This window comes from Polypterus senegalus, chromosome 5, assembly GCF_016835505.1.
Source record: "Polypterus senegalus isolate Bchr_013 chromosome 5, ASM1683550v1, whole genome shotgun sequence".
NCBI classification, from domain to species: Eukaryota; Metazoa; Chordata; class Cladistia; order Polypteriformes; family Polypteridae; genus Polypterus; species Polypterus senegalus.
Genome location: NC_053158.1, coordinates 146,873,384 through 146,893,523, shown reverse-complemented (window position 1 = coordinate 146,893,523; position 20,140 = coordinate 146,873,384). Strand labels below are relative to the sequence as shown.

Below are 20,140 nucleotides of genomic sequence, written 5' to 3'. Positions count from 1 at the left end.
ACCCAACCAAGCATTCATACTGATTTCAAACTTGAAACAGCAGTCCTAAAAACAGTCATCCCAAAACATGCCATTGTCATGATGGGAAATGTAAAATTACAAAGTATACAGCTCATCATAGGACACACAGTTGAAGGTCAAGCAAAGAACAGCATTTTCTTTTGACAGTAAAAATTCTGAAAAGCTTTGAGGAAACTTAACAGTAACTTGTAATAAGGAAACATTCCAGAAATAATTAATCATAGGTCCAAGCAATGTGAAGTGCTATTTTACACTGTGGTGCCATACAAGCTGCTTGATTCTGTGTTCAGTCCCTGGCCTGACTCTTATGTAGTTGTAGTAGTAGTTGTCATATTTGCAGTTTGAGTGTGTTCTTCAAGTTTTCAAACTTCTTCTTACATCCTAAAGATGTGCCTGTTAGGTTAATTTGCAGAATCTAAACAGCCTGGTATGACTAAATGTTTGTGTATGTTGTGACGCGTGAGTCACAACCTTGCAGCCAAGAGAAGATGCTAAGAACTATTGGTGTCCTTGGCAAAAAAAAACAAACTTTATTTTAATCAAGCCAGTAACAGTAAGGGTATTTATTCAAACTGAGGTACCACTTCAATCCACAATAACACAGCAAACAAGCAGTGCAGGGGCCGGGTCAGTGGCCGGATTAGAATGCGCCCTGTATTAACCTTCAGGCGACAGGTGTGTTATGCGGGGAGGCTGCGAACTTGCAGTTGCTTTGGTGGTGCCGTGAACCAGTAGTTGACACAGGGATGGGCAAGCAATCTTCGACAGACGTGTCAACCTCGTTTCGTCATGCAGAACAGTTTGGGAGGGTCTCAAAGGAGTTCAAAAATCTCACAATGTGCATTAATATTACCCGCAAGAAATTAACACTAAATGTAGAAATTGTTCCAGCCTTATGCCTGATAGGCTGTGAGTCTTTATGATTCACTTCTTGTCAAGTGGAATCATAAAACAGATTAATGTGTAATTAAAACTCATTAAAAAAAAAAATTAAATTTGAAATGTCTAGTTAGTTTATTGACACAGGAAAATGTCTCTTTTAATCTTAAAAAGAATAATACTATAATTTTATAAAGTATGCAAGTTTTTTTTTTAATGGTAGTTAATTTCACAAAATGAACACAAAAGCTACTATGAGTGAGAGAGAGATAGGCAGACTTCTATTTATTTCAGAAGAGAGGAAGTTTTAGCACTTTGTTACAAAGTAAAGTTTATGCGTAACAGCTTGCTCAGAAGTCATTCCGTTTATGTGAATAATAATGAAATACAGTACTAAAAAATGTTAGCAGTTCCACAGAATCCTGTTGGACTTGATTAAATCCCTTCACAGACTCAACCATGTGTGGCTTTTAAAGTAAGTCAGTACACTGCATGGATTTTAAGCTGTGTTTTAAAGGTCTCAAAATCTTTCACTTTGAAATTCCATACTTGACTAAATGCTTTTGCTTGCATATTATTTGAAACTCAGCACACTGATTTTGAGTGTTAGCCTGTAGTCTGTTGTGATGCCATTTTTTTCAGCTTGAAAAAGGTTACATTTTTCTTCATTGCCGCAAAATGTATGACAAAACCAAATGCACACAGAGCTGTAGATGCATGGTTGTGGGGGGAAAGTCTTGCTCCTTAAAAGATAACTTCAATATTTTTAAGTTGTAGTCTCTTCACAATCATGGTATATATTAGTTTACCACGTAAACTTGTGTTCTAAATTGAAACATATTTTGTAAGTTTTCCAAAATTGCTAGCCTTCTTTAGCATTATATAATGGAGGTAATGGGGTCCCATTTTGAAGAAAACGTTTTAAGTGAACCGAGTATATCCTTTTCCCAAGCTAAAAATTGAATTGCATATTGATCTGTCTTGATTTTAACCACATATTTCAAAACAGGGTATCTGTGAAATTTTTAAGAATAAAAAAAGCAAAAAGCAAGCTATTGTTTTGAAAATCAGCCATTTTAAAAGGTGACTGACAGTGCACTACACTTCACTTCACTTCTTCTTCTTCCATGGCACCTTTCAGCGTCAGGGATGTGGATTTACACTGGAAAGTCATCATGAAGTGCTGCTATTGACATTGAATGTTGATGCCCAGATGTAAATAGATGACTCTGTAGACAAGTAGTCAGCAAAAACTGAAAAAGTCACATGATTGCTTAGATTCCTTTACTCTAAGGAAGCTTATTTTGTTATTTCACCAAGATATTGCCTGCGGCCACTAGATTGACTCTGCTCTTCTGCACTTCAGTGAAAGAGAAAGGGAGGATATTAAAGTGTGTAGCACACAATCAAGTTACAAGAACTGAGCAGATGTTATAGTAGGCTTATATCCATCTATTCATCTTCCTCGCCGTATTCTCCAAAACAGGGTTAGGGGGCAGCTGGAGCCTGTCCTAGCAAGCAGAAGCAAGGGAGGAACAATCTCCAGACAGTGTGCCAGTCCCATCACTGGATGAACACACATATACACACACACACAGTAGGGCCTCCTGTGGGAGCAAATGAGATTACCAGGGTAGAACATGCAAACTCAATACAGAGAACACCCGTGACATGAACTCCTGTCTTCTTTACTAAAGAGAGACAGCAGCACTACCACTGCGCCTCTGTTCCATATAATAATATAATAATAGTAACAATAATAATAATAATAATCATAATTGTGAAGAAATAATTTTGACTTGAATAATACCAAACGTATTATATGCATGTATTAATAAATAGTGGTGACTCACATTTTATGCTGATTTCATTGATAATAAGCCTAGATGATGCAACCATAAACCAAGGTACACAATGTGTTAGTGTCTATTAATAGCATTGATTATTTTTTTAATAACCAAATTTCAGTGTTGCCTCTACCATGCTCACTCACAACAGATGAAAGAACTTGTTTTCTTTCTCCATATCCCGGTTTGCATTTTAAACCAGCAATCTAGAACTAAGATTAATTAATTTCATAAATATAAATTGGTATTAAACCCTTGTACAATATTAGGACAACACACTACAATACATGCATATATTAATATTAGAAAAGTTGTTTTAGCTCTTGAACCTCAATTGGATAATGAAGGGTCATAAAAGTTTAACAGCTGTAATGTTGCAATTTAAACCGTTCCTTTTTTTTATTACCTTAGGATCCTTCACCTGTTTTTCTTTTACAGAGAAATGTTAATACAGCCCTGCTGCCATCATTTAATTTTTGACTAAAGTAAAATAAGCTAATTTGTATCATTGTTTGTGTTTGAAATTCATACTTTTTTCTTTATTCATAATATCTGGATGATGTTACCTGTGTTTACTGATGGGCAGTACTTTTGCATAAAATATATCCAATGTAAACAAAATAAAAACTAAATGCCAGATTATTTGTAATTGCAACAGTTTTCTCGAAGAAGTGGTGCATTTTTTGTCTCTCTATGGTGTACTTAAACAATATTAATGATTGTTTATTTAGCCTTTTTATGTTATGTAAATATTATGTAATATTATAGTATTTTTACTTGTTAACTGCCTTGTCTCCTGTACATGGAGTTCCAGAAGGCAGGGCCACTTGATGATTTTCATTTACGTTTATATTTATTCACATCGCAGATGCTTTTATCCAAAATGACTTAAAAAAAAAAAGGTTAACACAACTGAGGAAACATCTGTCTGTGGACTCTTGAAACCAGTATTTCCAAACCAGGTTACAAAGGTGACCATCACAGATCATCACTCTTTTAATTCTGATTGTAATTCTCAACATGCTAACTTAATGTTTTCTTAGCAAATACTCAATTCTAATGTGTGTCTGTCTTTTTGAGTCACTTTAAATAAAGTGACTGCCAAACACAGTAATGATAATTCTTGAGTTAAAAAAGTAACAGAACAAAAGCAAAATGTGCTTAGCAACTTATCTGTTGTAATAATAAATAAATAGAGGTTGAACAGTGTTGGACTTCAGATTGGAAAACACCAGTTATTACCATGAATATGAGTTAAAGGTAAATGCGTTCTAGCAAATTGCCCACTACAACTTGGATACTCTTGTGGCAAGTTCTTGGGAGTAGGTCCTATCTAGTCACTTATGGTCTGGAGTCCCGAGTTATTTACAGGGCGAGTCAATAGGTTGTGACAGGTTGGTTTTACCGATTTTCTAGGTCAGCAACTGATTTATTGGTAAAACAAACTAGCACATCATACCCATGGTTCTAGACCTTTTTATGTTTCCTTTGTTTGGGTCCCAGTAAACAAAACAAAATGGTTACTTTCAACAATATTAGCACAAATCAAACAAGAAAGTTTCCTGTACTTGTGGCTGTATTAATCTATTGATTATTTAGTAGAAATTATACAGCCTGATGTTAATAAATAATTGCTTAAAATTATAACTTAGCTTTTTAAGAGAATAAATGTTTGTGTAAACAGTTAATTCCAGAACGAAGTGCTCAGGTTTCTTAAAGAATGCAGGAGATTTTTCCAGCACAATAAAATTGTTAAATTTATTATATATAGAATGTGTCGTACATCTAGCATCCCTTCATAATTTTGTAACAGGTCACAGATACGGTGTCTTGTTAAATTTTCATAATAAAAAACTGCAAATATTGTGAAATGTTAAATTTATGATTTATTTTTGTTTTGCAGGTATAAAAGAGTATTTTCTGTTGGTACCCATGGAATTACCACTTATAATCCAACAACTTTAGAAGTTACTAATCAGGTAATACAGATAAGCTGTTCTGCCATCTTGAATATACAAGGCCAAAAGTTGAACACACATTATATGTTTGATATTACCTATTTTCTGCTGAACAAAAATATTTTTGTATATTTTTAGTGTGCACAGTTTTAGAATTTGATTTAGATGTTTACCTTCAAAGAGTTAGTAGTATTTGTTTATATATTTTACTTTTAGTTTTCTTTAAATGTTAAGTCTTTCAAAACATTTAAAATGATTGTGTTTAATTTGTTGGAGTTATTGTTCAGCTTCTACAGTACAAAACGTCTTTTTGCTACTTTAGTTCTATTACTGAATATATTTCTCATTTTATTCAATAGAGTGAAAATGTTTTTTAGTCAAAGTGTCTCTCAAAAAGAGCATGCCTTGAGCAGCTTGTGACTTTGCACATCATGACTAGTATATACTAAAATAAACTGTGAATATTATGTATATTTTGACTGATTTATAATTTTCTCAAGGCATTAATATTAAATTTTTACAGTATCCTGCAAGATAACTTTTAGGTAATACAGATTGCCCAGATTAAGGACAATTAGAATTACATTTTAAAATTGAAGGATAGCCAGTGGTTTTTAATTTTAATATATTTTTAGTTTAGTTTTTATTTAGTTTTTCTTTCTGCTTTTTTGTTTTTATTTACTTTTACTTTTTCACCATTTTCTAGTTTTAGTTTTTTAGTTTTCATCCTGGTTTTTTTTTTTTTTTTCTTCATCAGTTGAAATTTTGTCACATTTTATTAGTTTTTTTTTTTAACTCACCAAAAATGTGCACTAAGAGATGCTGTTTTGTAAGTCTAAAAACAGCTTTATTCATAACTGTCATGTTGCATCATTTATGATTTATACCTGTCTTTGCAATACATAAAGCTTAAAATTTTGCTGTGTATGACAGAGCTGAATTTTCTTTTGATAATGTGACTCTTCAAGGCTTCTGGTGTAATCAAAAGATGCAAGAATTAAGTAGCTTTTAAGCACTGCTGTCATTTTTTTAATTTTTTATTATTATTAAACAATAAGTTTAAGCAAATGATTAATTCCAAAAATGCTTTAAGTTGTCTGATTCTCTTTGCAACTAGTAAAATCATCACACACACAAGCTACATGCGCACTAAAAATATTACAGTATGTCTTCCCATAGGGCAGGAATGTAATACTCATGTAAGGCCATTTCCTGTTGCATAGATCCATAGGCAGGAATCAGTTGTGGAAAAAGCCCCTGTATTTCACTTGATACAGTTACACTGAAAAATCAACTCACTTGAACACACTGACTATTACAAAGCTAGGAATTAAGCCTGAGCCTTTGGAGTTCTGAGAAAAAAATGCTAGGTACTGCATCACTAAATTGCAAAATTTCAAAACATTATCTATAGCAAATGACGATAATTAAACCAAATTGATACTTTATTTTTATTTTTCTGCTATTTTGATTTCCAATAGCACCAATGTTGAATCTCCTGCCTTCTTTGGAATGTGTGCGTCATTGAGCTCTACAAAGGATTGGCGTTCCATCCACCTGGAGAGCTTCCTGTGATTCTAAACTGGGTGAAGAATACACCTTAACAGCAACACATTTAAAAATAAAGCTTTTTTGCCAATTGAGAGTTTAGTGACACACTTCAAATAACCAGATTTAAAACAGGCAATATTCTGTAGGTATGCACACTGGTCACATGAGGAGAGCAGTGTACATACAGATATTAACCAAGCTAAGCAATCAAACCAAAGTTCATGGTGCTGTGTGAGAGCTGCTTTGCCCATATTTAAATATCAGTACTAAATAACCTTATTAAAACCAAATATATACATGCAATGTGAAATGGTTTATACTGTGCATATTTTCCAGTTCATTCATAGTTCAAATATGGAGTTTTGTACATCAATGTAGAATCATTATGCAGCTGAGAATTCGTTTTCCACACCCCTCATCCACAAAACTAAACAGACAGGTTAACACTCTAATACTAGCAGATTGGTGTTTTCCTTCCTGTGAGTTGAGTTGGAAGGCTTATTCATGGAATGCAGAATTTTTTAGTTGTGTAACAGTTGAACATGATGAAAATCTGAAGGCTATGTGGTATTTTTATTTTTTAGAGGTAGAATTTTGGGGATTCTCGAGTTCATTGACACCTATGGAGCTGGTGCTTATGCATTTATATGTATGTTAATTTCTTTATCATCAAGGATATGTTCTGGGTGGGCATCTGATAGTTATCTTCACCTATAAATTTCTTTGAGTGTGCATGCGCTTGCATGTGCCTCCATGCTTGGATGCATTTGTATTTAAACAAATGATGTATTTCAAAAGCTACTTGATCAAACATTTTGCAAATCATTGTTTCAAATATTTTAGAATTGGAATTTGAACTTTAACTCGATGGCAAATTTTTGGTCCCGTCACCAAACTTCCATTTATATGGAAGTAAAAATCAATGACTTACAAAGACGTCCTTGATTTCTGGAAAGAATGTGCCATCGTGTGGTGGATTTAGAACTTGCATTGTAAATTTCTGCTGTAAAATAGAGGTGAAATTCAGTGTTACTATAAAACTGAATTTCAAATTCTTATGCCAAACCCATCATGTTTCTGTAGTGGAGGATGTACAGCTGCAATACCAGAGCATTCCTTCCTAATACTAAAAATAACAGTTCTCTTACTAATAGAAGTTACTCACAGAAGATATTTCCATATTAGACTCCTGATCTACTCAATCCGAACTAAAGGAGGCCATCAACTCCATAAACATTGGGTGTTCTCCAAGTCCTGATAGACCACTCCAAGGTCTTTATAATTCTTGCTTGATATCTGTTTGGTATAATATCTTATTAGTAATCAAAACAAAAATTTGATCAAAAAAAAAAAAAGAAGCCTGCAACACATGGATGCCAGGAACTTTGCATTCCTGTTTGTTTATATATTTTTCAAAGTAGAATGTTTATGTAGACTAACATCTTTTTGATAATTACTTTTAATCCAATTTTATGTACATTTACATATTATGCAAAAAGCACATTCAGTGCTTCCATTGGACCGATTTCTGTTGAAATTTGGTATACTTTTTGTCAAAGAAATTTTGTAAAAAAAGTTACATTTTTGAATATTTTGAGCAGAGCATGATGTACACATCTTTGAGATTTCTAAATTCCCCATTGAAAGGCATTTGTGAATTTGCAAACTTGTCAATCTTAAAACAGAGAAACAGTCAATACGACTTCATTTACGTATTAGCTTACTATTTAAATTTACTTTTAAAGAACTCCCTTCATCTTGTATACTTTGTACAGCATATTTTCTTCCTTTATTCCTCTGTTACCCTGCCTCTCTGCTATACCAGCTAACTTCCCATGCTACTTAAGGTAGTGAACATTAAAAATGTAAAATAAATAAATAACAATAATTTGACAAAAAAGTGCATAGGAACAAGCATTGGTGCAAAGTATAAAGTCTAGCTAACATCTTCAATGCTTTTGTCGCCATTAAGGAACTAAGTGGATAAAGCCAGTGTTAACCTCTGTGGTGTTAGCCCTGAGATTATTAGGGGATCATAACACATCACCCCAAGTCTGACTAATACTTAACCACAATTACATAGCATTCCGATCATGAGTTACACTTGGAGTGATGTGTAATGAACCCCTTTACTGTATAAGCCTAAATAACTATCGGGACACTATTCTGCTGCTGTCTAATGAATGAAATAACATCATGCTATAAAAAATCATATATTTGTGCCACTTTATAGTAACTCTGTGGTAACTCATCAATATTCGTATTCAACTAAAAAGACATGTAAATGAAAAGTCGTAAAGCCAGTTTTGTAACAAACTGATACTAAACTGAACTAAACTAAATTGGTCGAATCAGGCGATAGTGAGGACAATGTAAATTGGTCATCAGATGTTGACGTGGACAGTGGAACTGATACCTGTCTCGTATGTGCCAAATTTCAGTGATGTTCATGTGTGGGTCTGCTTCATAGTATGTCTGACAGTCCTGAACCTCCTTGTTACCCATTTATGTGTAACCCCAGTCTAAATATATGTTTGTGATTATCTGGACTGTTTATAATTTGTCGATAATATTCTGGTGGAGAAAATAGTTTTTGAAACAAACCACAATGCTGAGCAGTTTTGGAAAAGTTGCAGTAAGCCCATTGTTTGTCACAGTCACTGGCAGCTTGTTTCTGCAGACAAAATGTGGATATTTTTCATTCTTCTAATACTGTAGGGCAGTGCTTCCAAAACTTGGTCCTGGGGACCCACAATGTGGCTGCAGGTTTTTGTTCCAACCAGATTCATAATCAGTGACAACACCTTGTAACACTGATCTCATTTAATTAGCTGACATTTTTTTCTCTTTTTCTATGTTCAGAAAAGCACACCAGCTTGATTTCTTTACATTTATATGACATTTAGAAATATTTCTCCTTTTGCCGTAGATTTAAATACTTAACTCTCTGTTGTTGATTTTATTATATTTTGCCCTTTCTCTGTGCAGTTTTCCCCCTTCATTGTACCTTATTAATGACAATAAAAAACAAGTAGAGCAGACACCCAGGCAAATAACACTGAATAATCAAAGGCTGCAACTACTTTAGTGTCAGACCCACTAGATATTAAATAATGAATTAATTAAACAATTAGAACACTTGAAAAAGTAGAATGAAGATGAAAATATTGTTAAAAGAAAAAAAACATGCATTATTCCCATATGACTGCTTAGTACAGATTTATTTATTTTTACCAAACTTAGTTTTTTAATTTCTGTATTGTTCTCAAAACACAGAATTTGGGAAATAACAGTTCACATAGTTAGCCCAGGAGTCCAATTAAAAACAGAAGCTGGTTGGAGCAAAAACTTGCAGCCACAGTGGGTCCCCAGGACTGAGTTTGGGAAGCTGTTGCAGACACCTATTCTTGGTGAAGTTATACGTGGGGATTGTTTTTCAGTTATTATGAAATCCCTGCATTTTTATAATACCTATATAAGTGGATAATAGTCACCAAATAATAACTATGATAAAGTCAATCACCCAGCACCCGAAACTGTAGAAATTGTGGGCAGTGTTCAGCATTCTGTTCTACATGCTATGTGAAGCAAGCTCTCGGTACTTTACGGATATTACAAAAAAATTTTTTTGACATTTGCTCAAACAGTACCTGTGTGCGTTGGTAACTGTTTAAAAACATATCGCATGAATCACGTATGCAAAATCTGCTTTTTTTTTTTTTTTATGAATCACTTCAGCACTGGACACTAGACATGTTTCTGTTATACATAATTGCATCTTTCATTGTTGAAAAAGCATTCAGCAATTTTGCCTTGTTCTTCCAGGGATAAGCATAATGCTAAGTATTCCTAGTGTCAATAAAAGTTGCTTTTAGTGTATTGTTTATTTTTATCTACTAGGTGACAACAAATAACCACAATGTGAAGTGAGTTGCTATTGCTGTTGTTTGGGATTCTACAATGTTGGATGAGAATTTTGAGTTGCAAGATAAAGAAGAGGTGAAAGTGACATTGAGCTTGTTTTCAGATTATCCCCAAGTGTGAATTAGAGACCATTACTTATGTGTCATTATGAGTGTTTTCTTTACATATGCTCACTTTTAATGTTCCCATACTGAGTAAACTAATTTTTACAAATTATATTGTATTTATATTATTATATTACTAATAAAATAATGCAATCTCTGCTACAGACACCTCTAAATCAACAAATGCAAACATCAACAAAATGTGTATTTAGCAAAACAAATTGAAACAAGCGTTTTTATATACAAGTTGATTTAATGTTATTTGTGAAGAGCTGCTTCAGTATTTTATCAACAGAGAAAAAAAAAGTTATTTCCAGGAAGGTAAGGGACTTAATGTTTTCAGCTGTGTAACTGAATAGGAAAGAGCAGAACAGGTAATAAATGTAGAAGAGGAAGAATGGAACAAAGCCAGGCCTGATAATATGAGTGAAAGGGATGATTATGTGTGAAAAGCTGCCGTTAGAGAAGATGAAGGAAGAAATTAAAATTTTAGTTGATCATTAAGACTTGGAGAAATATATTATTCCAGGCAGAAAATGAGCTAAGTTTCTTGTCTTTTCTTTGAAAAGTTTCTTTGATGCCTTAGGAAAGAAAACAGACTGAGCTGAGATCAGTGTGACTATGATAGGATGTGAAGTGTTCTGTAATAGGCTTTGTAAGGTCTTTAATCTTACCTGCTTGAATATGCTGTGTGAAAGCTTTTTACTGTCCGTATCCTTGTTTCACCTAATGTGTGTAGATGGCTGAATACTTCGTACAACAGATGCAGTAATTAAGTCTTTTATACCTGTGTGAGGCCTGTTTTTTAATATTGAGGGACCAGATACAATGGTATTGTTGGTGATACACCTGCTTGTGCTTGTGCAGTGCCTATTGGGGAACATGGCTGTCCCCTGTGAAGTGAGCTACAGGCAAGACTTTTGCTTATGTTAGGTGGTTGTGGGAATGAGATCAAGGGAGGTTTAGGAAACAAGGCTGCTTTGGAAGGATCAGCTTGCAAAGTAAGAACATTTTGTTTAATGAACTGTGTCAAAGAGAGAGAGTGTTAGGGCGGAAAACTGGTTGTGGGTTTTATTGTTGGAGTTCCTCTGAGAGTGGATGTTATAAAGTTTGTTTCTGGCTTGATTGGAGACCTGTCCACAACATAAATAAATCCTCTATAAATAAAGAAACTGCTCATTCTGAGTGCTTCATTACAGAAGTCAACCTCATCACTGCAGAGACAGCTCCACCAAAGAAACTATGAAAAAGGTAGAGTATTTTGGCGTGGCTGGTGTGGAAGGAGCTGTAGCAGAAGTAACCTTGTGAGTTAGTTAGCTTGTAATAGAGGTTTTAAGTGCTTGAAAGCTGATGTCAGGACATGTTAGGACTGTTTTAGATACATTGACTGTAAACTTGTGAGTCAGATAGAAAATGATGAAGTGACTGAAAATATGGAGAAACTCAACAATGAGATGGTTGAAGCATTGCAGTCATTTATTTGCTTAAGTCTTGCACTGGAAAATTGTAACGGCAGTGTTAAAAAAAGAAAACTACTCTCTGAAGCAAAAATGAAAAAGTCACATTCTCATTTCCTCAAGTGTACACAATAAGCCAGTTTGGATCAAAGTGTTATGAACAAAAGTAAACCTCTTACTAACAGTGGAAAATGTTGAGAAAGAAATAAACTACTGATATTCTAAATCAAGGGTGTCACACTTGAGGACTGTGGGCTGAAACAGGCCCTTTGACACTCCTAAAACAGCCTGTATCTCATTATTTAAAATGTTGCATTTGAATCATAATGACCATAGGTTTTCCCAAAGACAATTTTTCATATATAATTTGACTAGGATATGTGGGGTTGGAAGATAACTGACTGACATGACATTTATACCAGATAAAATTTACACCTGGAATTAAAGTGTCTGTAGTGACTGCTCACATTTGTCTGCACAACACAGCTCACCACAGTTATTAACCCATAGTTAGACTAGAAACTAGCTACTCATAATGACCCAACAAGAAAAAAATAAAAGAAGGTATATGCCACACTGTCATAAAGAACTTTAATGTTTTAGCATTATGCCAAAGGTGTGACAGTCTCATGAAGAAGAAAGAAGCTGGCCTTCATCCATGCCTCTCTCTCACCTTTTAGACCTTCACAGGTGTCATGGCTGGACACCCTTTTACAGCTTAGCTGACTGCTGCCAGTGTACCACATGACCCTTTTGACTCTTCTGCTAACTTGACCATTGTATATGTGTAGAAAATGCTTTTGCATTTACACTTGAGTTAAATGTGATTGCTGTCCTTTTTGGACCAACGTAGATTGTTGCATTAATGATCCATAACCAGTGCATTTACTCCTGGTTTCTAAATTAGGTCTCATGGATTAGGCATTCATTTTTTTTTATTTATTTTTATTAATATGATTAAAGACTGTAAATTCAATTATAGTTTCCTACTACAGATCTTGGAAGAAAATGTTAACATATATTAATCTGTGCTTCTTCGGGCAGTTTGTCACAAACTAACACAGAAAATTATTGGACTGTCCAAGTCTGTCTTACCGTATAAATCCAATCAAGCATGTATTTTGCTTAATGAGACAGAGACAGCAGTCAGAGACCCACAATTATTAGCTGAAAAATTTGATTGATTATTTAAGACTTGGTAAAGCATCCTAAAAGAATGAACTAAGAGACAGAAGATGTCATTGGAATGCAGGTTTAATGGAGTTTTTGTTTGCAAAGAGTCAGCTTTAATTTGGCCAAACACTAAATTCATCTGGTATCATCTGTAGTGTTAAAGAAGTTTTGTGCAGTAACAGAATACCTAATCAATTTTTTCATCTACATCTGGGCTTGTATAAATTTCAAAAATATAATAGCAGTTTTGACTTAACTATCATTTTACATATGTAGGATCCTGTATAGTGGTTTCTTTTTGCCAGTCACAGTAGACGTTCCTGTAGATATTTAAATTGCCATTTTTTCTATGATAGCCCTGCTTCTGGGTGAGGATAAAGTTATGTAAATTGTAGACTCCCCACCGCAAACTCCCGTATTCTTTCTTAAAATAATTTATCTGTTGTCAATGAAGCAGATGCTAATTAGGTAGGAATTTGGATTGTTAAAAAAAAAAATTAATTCTATTTAGTTTGTGCAAGTATGAAAAGAAAAGAGCATATGCATAATGCTAATTTGAAATGCATTTTGTCGTGTGGGTGTAGTATGATTGTGTGTGTGTATGCTTTCAGTATATTACATATGTAGTTTTTGCTTTAATTTGATAATTGAACAGAATTATTTGTTTACTTTTGTGTACTGTTACAGTGGCCATATGGAGATATCTGTGGAATTGGACCAGTGGGCAAGGGGCAAGGCACTGAGTTTTACCTTACTTTTCGAAAAGGAACTGGAAAGAAATCTGAAACGTTAAAGTTTTCAACTGAGCACAGAACAGAATTATTAACAGAAGCACTGGTAAGAATTCATAAATTGTTTTGTTATTAAACAGACAGTTGACATTTTTTGGTGTTTGGTTCACTAAAAATATGTTGGTGTAAAATTAAGAGAGGAAATTAAAAATTAAATAGACATTCTACTTCTTCTTTTGACTACTATTATTGAACATTTTTTTATTTCTATTATATAAGTACAAAACTGTAATAGACCAGAAACATCTTAAACTACTAAAAAATGAATTACTAAATTGTAATTTGCAAGGTAGTTTGCCTTTTACAATAAAATTGTCTATTCATGTGTTCCAGATTCTGTTAAAATAGATTATTAAAGTTTTACCAAACTATAAGACCAGGTTTATACTTCACACAATGCGACACGTGCTCCAGCGGATGCTATTGCTATGGAAGTATTGTACTGCTTATACTTGTGCGTGTACTTTTCGTAAATCTGGAAGATTCCACCAGATGGCAGTGCGAGATATTATCATGGTGAGAAAACATTCAGCTTTGCTGTGTTGTATATTGCCCGAAACATCCATTAAATTCCGAGGGCACCTTGCCGCAATATCTCTGAAAAGGATGTTTAATGATTAGATCCATCAATCTGGAGGAGGAAGCACCTATCGATTAACATCTGGGTCGGTTTTAAGATGACGTTTACGACGGTCTACTTTAATAATAAAGTAAACTACGAAGTTAAAGTGGACATTTCAAGATTAAAGCCAAAATGTCCACTTCAATCACAAAATAGACCTTTTCACCATGTCCTTAATTTTTTTCTCTGTTGTTCAAATATGCTGCCATACATTCTGATGCTATTGTGAAGGTGGAAAAAAAAAGATGGCACAGAAGATAGTATGTGAGACTTTTAAAATGTATTGTGTCATTATGTTCAGAATATGTAACACTTGAATATAAAAGCGCCACAAAGGCATTTGTATGTCAGCATTTTGCTTCACCAAATTGAACCATTCATCAAACATCGAAGCACACACATCGATCCCAGAGGATCCTCAAAGTGGCTTTCTGTCACATGTAGATTGTAAACAGTCCCATAACAACTTTTATCACACTGCGCCTCCTGACTTTTTGCTGGTACTGCAATTCGCGCATGTGTCGCATTAATTTCTGAGGATGTGCTCAGAGGACGCGTCAAATGAATGCTGGGAACACGTGGCAGCCGTGATGCATCCACGTATGCATTCTGAGCGTGAAGTATAAACGAGCCCTAAGGGTTTAAATCTGCTTTGCAGAACACTGATCATACCCCTGTTAGTTCAGTTAAAAAGAAAATGTATACACTGGCACCTCTGACTTTAAATCTCCAACTTGTGCAAGTCATGCAAAATTTCAGTTTTTAGTGCTCTTTTATGGCCTGTGACACATCTCATATGATAGGTAGGGTATTAAACAGGAAGTGGGGATTTTGAGGGGGGAGTAAACTTGGTACAGTGGAACCTCGGTTCACGAAAGTCTCGGTACACGTACAACTCAGTTTACGACCAAAAAGTTCACCAAACTTTTGCCTCGGTTCACAACCACACACTCGGTATACGAACAAGCCAGTTTCCCTTTCGGTTTGTACATGTTCAGTCTCTCCCTGTGCATTTCCTGTGCAGCTAGCAAGAGAGGGAGCGAAAGAACGTGACAGGGAGCGAGAGAACGTGACACACACACACACGCACACAGGCAGTGCAAGAGAGACGGGCGCACACACACAGGCAGCACGAGAGAGCGTGACACACAGGCAACGCGCCACACACACACACACAGGGGCAGCGCCATAGAGAGTGCGACACACACACACACACAGAGGCAGTGCGAGAGAGAGCGACACACACAGAAGCAGCGCGAGAGAGAGCTGGATGCATTAAGGTAGGAAGGCAGTTAAAGAATGCACTGGGCTTGATTTTGTTTTCACTTCTGTTTCCAGCGATCTGTTCGTAGCGTGCATTGTTGCAATGTTATTTCTTGGTTTATTACATTACGGATTTTTTCACATGTTCATTTTTTTCCTTTTGCTTAAAACTCATTAAAAAAAGTGCTTTTAGCCAGTGGTTGGTAGCGCTATAGTGCAAACTATTGCAGTGTTAGTTTTCTTTGTTTTCTCAGTGTTATTCAGTGTTTTTACATTTAGTTTACTATTATGCTGTGTATTCTATAATTTAACTATATTTGTGCTTAAAAACTTAAAAAAAAATATTTTTACATACAGATTGAATTGCTTATAATAATGCATATGTGAAAGACAACCTTTTTCGTTTTCTGAGTTTTTATTATGCGTCAGGTAAACTCATGACCCATAATGGACTTGAAAGGTTTTAAAGGGAAAAATAACTTTTTTTTTCATAACATGAAAAAATACATTCTGCATTACTTTTTGATGATGTCCTGAGCTTAAAGGAAAAGTTCCATTGATCCATGAAGTGGACAGTCCTGTTCTAAATCAGTGGTTGCTAGCGTTTGCAGATTGTAAAAGAACTGTCAAATTTCATCTTAATTAATTTTCTAAAACAGGTGAACCATTAAAATTTTAACTCAATTGTATTACTTTCTACTGTTCCACATATGGAGCAAGACAAAAGTATTCAAAGTTATATTCATGACAAAAGACGTGTCACCATAGGAAACTAAAGACAGCTGTAGTTTTGCAGACAATGTATGGACATCTCAGGCTGTATGCTTTGACCAGGTGAGAACAAAATTAATTGTTTTACCCATTATTTTGTGCGTTTTGTATTAAGAAAAAGAAATGACACCTTAGACCCTCTATGAAATATGAAATTTTATTTATGATTTGGAAATGCTTTGAAGACTTTACTCTTGGGTCCCTTGTTTAGATTAGTGGTCTCATGAACTGTAGTTTCAGAGCCAAAAGCTTGTTAACCTTTGCCAAAAGAAGTACCACATTTCTCAAGGTCATTGCGTGAGGTAGAGGCAGCCAAGTGGGTTAGGATTGGGGTGATTTGATAGGCAATCCCTTGTAGTTTTCAGTCGGCAACATGCCTTGGTCTGGTGCACATTGTACTTTCACTGTCAAAAAAATGAACCCATCATCACTAAGGACAGATGGGTACAACATTGAACAGAAAACTTCCAGGCTGTCCTCGGACTGTATGAATGCCTGAAAACATCCAAGCTGTAAGGACATCAATTTTGAAGTCTCCTAGACGTTCACCTCACAAACATGTTTCTGCCTTAGGCATTTCCAACACATCTTGCATGTGGACCTTAATTTCCATCCATACAAAAAGAGAGTAGTGCATGAACATTCAGCAAACCATTCATCGAGATGCCATCGTCATGTACAGCAACAAGGCACATTTCCATTTAAATGGCTGCGTAAGTAAGCCCTCGTGAGCTTCATCAGAGACCCCTGTACAGTGAGAGTGTTTGGTGTGCCGTTGCAGAATTGGGCATTGTAGACCCTTAATTTTATGAGGAGGAGAGGTGCAACAGTCACTGTCACTTCAGAACTTTACATTGAAATGCTACAGAACTTTTTGCAGCCCCACCTGTGAGAAATGGATTTGGTGGATGCCTGGTTTCAACAGGATGGAGCAACAGCTCATGTGGTGTGGAGATCCATGCAAGTTTTGTGGGAAATGTTTCCTGAGAAGCTGATCTCCCTGTGTGGCGATATCGCATGGTCTTCACGTTTCCCTGGTCTTGCTCTGTGTGATTTCTTCTTGTGGCTGAAGGTATACAAACATCGACCTCAAAACCTTGAAGCCCTCAAGGGCGCTATTCATCACAAAATCTCTCCTATTCCCCTTGAAATGGCCGAACGAGTCATGCCAGTGTTCAAAAGTCATCTTAAAGAGTGTATTGCCATTGATGTCCATCACCTTGAAGACATAATTTTTAAAACACAATGAAAAAAATCTATTTTGTATACCCCTTCTTGTGTCATAATGAAATTTATTTTATCTTGTAGTGTTTTTGTAGAATAAACATTTCAAATGTGGTACTTCTTTTTGGCTCACCCTGTATGTAAATTCTTCCAGTGTGACAGTGATCCTAAGTACACCTTAAAACTAGCCTAGAATTGTCTGACAAAAACAAAATGACCATTTCTGGACATCTCTGGATTTAAACTTGACTGAAAATCTTTAGTTTGAAATTGAGCAGTGCAGTTGAAGAATTGAGGATTGTGGTATTTTCTGCATAGGGGAACAGTCCAAAATTCTGCCAGGTTTGTTCTGCAGGCATATTACAAAATCTTAGAGAATGGTATGTGCTGTTATCTGTGATACAACAAAGTTAAACTTAAATATAAGACAAAGAAATCCAGTACTTCTGGTATCTATATTTTGTTACATTATTTTTAACAGTGTTGCATATTTTAAGTTTTGTATTGATTTTTTGAGATCTGCCAGTTCTTGAGTCCACTTTGTCAATGGTGCATATATTTCCATTGCACTCATATACACATACAGACTGTTGCCAATTACTATTGCATCTAGTTTAGAGAAGTAGTCATATAGGCTTTCTTTGAGGCTTAGAGACAAATAAACTGATTGTTTTGTAAGCCTTTTCAGAAGGCTGCTTTGGTTGGTGTCACAATTCTTATTTCATGTCTTCAACTTTTTGACAATGGAGGACACAGACAACTGTGATTCTTCCCATTTTAGCCGCAGTCAGTTCCTTTGCTGTGTTTTTACTACTCCTCAAATTCTTGGAAATATAATCATGTAAAAGTTAGCAATATTCCATCATAGCATTTGCAGAAGGCTGTTTGGTTGCTTTATGGTGTTATTAAAGTCACAAGAGATTTAAACAGGTGAATTTCTCCTTCAACCAGATGGTTATTTCAGTGCTAAGCTTCAAAAGTGTTTCATGTGATAGTGGAGATTTTACCTTGTGCCTCATGTTGTGTGTTTTTTTCCTCTTTATTTCAAGTAGATTCGTGTACCATGCAGAAATGTTTGATGTTACACATTGGTATAGTATACATGTTTGTCAGGTCACTTCCTCATTGTCCAGACGTTTGTGTGGCTCAGCTTGTAATGCTTTGAAACACTTGGAAAAATTCTCTAATGATTAAACATTTAATATGTTAACAAAAGCATGGTGAGCAAAACTATTAAAACAGCATACATCATTGCTGAAAACTAATCTACACACCATAAATTTCTTTTGTTCATTGGGTTTTTTAAACTAAACTAATGTTCGTTATTATAACAATTACAACAAACCTAATGTAGTAAAGACACATGCAACATATATTTGAATGGTGCAGGGGTGAATGAGATGCTGTCTCCAGTTAGAAGTAATTACTGTACTTAAAGTCCAAGTTGGAGGCTAATTCTGAATTAATACACATGAAGTAGCATAGTGTAATCAGTTATGTAAGGTTGCTTGAAGTCAGCCGAACAAAGGCTGTTTTTTAGGAATTCTGAAATAATAAGAATAATGTTAAATTGACAAGTTTGACTTTACAAAGGTAGTTTTGAAGTTTCAAAAATGGAGAGTTTGATTTGTGATATTAACGCATCAAGCATTTGTAACATTTAACATTTGAATTAATTGAACCTCCTTATTAAATATTGCTCAATATTACTTAATATGTGTTATTAACTAGCTAATATCTTCACTATATAGTGATGGAAACATACATCTCACAAAAGCAAATTTTACAAACCTGCTAAAGTGATATTCTGATAAACCTACTTTGTAAAGCGAATTGCTACAGAGTTTGTGTAAATTAAAATATAATTATCTTGGTACTTAGTAACTTATGTGGCAGTGATTATAATAATGTTTGATTTTGAGCAGTATTTATTTTTCAGTTGCTGGAAATAGTAAATGAATATTGTTAAGATAAACGACACAGTCCATTATGGTTACTGTATATCTTTTTTTTTTTTTTTAATAAATAAATCTTGTGATTGAATTCCCTCCAAGCCAATACAATCCCCTCATTTTTTGTTACACTTTGGGGAAGTCCTCATCTATGGCATGTCACACATGAAATTCAAGCTGCTGGGTGGAAACAAAATTATGAAAATTATTAAAATATGTAGTTCCACGCTTCTATCAAAATCAAACAACTGTTCTCCTGACCTTAGAAACTCTCAAGGGTAAATGTTGCCACGTTTTTAAGAAACACGCTTCATTTAATAACAGTCTATTCTGACTACACAAATGCTGCTTCCTTGTAAATTGAAGGGGAGATTAGGGAATGAGTTGTCCATACATGTCACCAAATTGTTTTTTGGAATTTGTCTTATTTTTTCACCAGCTCAATACTAGAACAAATAACATTACAGGTCTGATCTTTTCTGTTGATTTTTAGGAAAATTGTTGCATCATTTGACCCCATGATTTTTCAAGGTTTCCATGTAAAATAGTACTTTTAGCAATTAAAAAAATAGCAGCAAGTGACTTTTCATTTTTAATTTGTCC

The 20,140-nt window shown here is 34.8% G+C and overlaps 1 protein-coding gene across 3 annotated transcripts in view; it reads left to right on the top strand.

Annotated features, from left to right (window-relative positions):
• The window catches only part of LOC120529567 (dnaJ homolog subfamily C member 13), a 301,442-nt gene that overhangs the window by 75,699 nt on the left and 205,603 nt on the right, over positions 1-20,140 (top strand). For all 3 annotated transcript variants that reach the window (XM_039753466.1, XM_039753464.1, XM_039753465.1), the window contains exons 3-4: positions 4,651-4,726; positions 13,602-13,751. In XM_039753466.1, the coding sequence (XP_039609400.1) occupies positions 4,651-4,726; positions 13,602-13,751 (226 nt within the window). The remainder of the gene's footprint in view (positions 1-4,650; positions 4,727-13,601; positions 13,752-20,140) is intronic.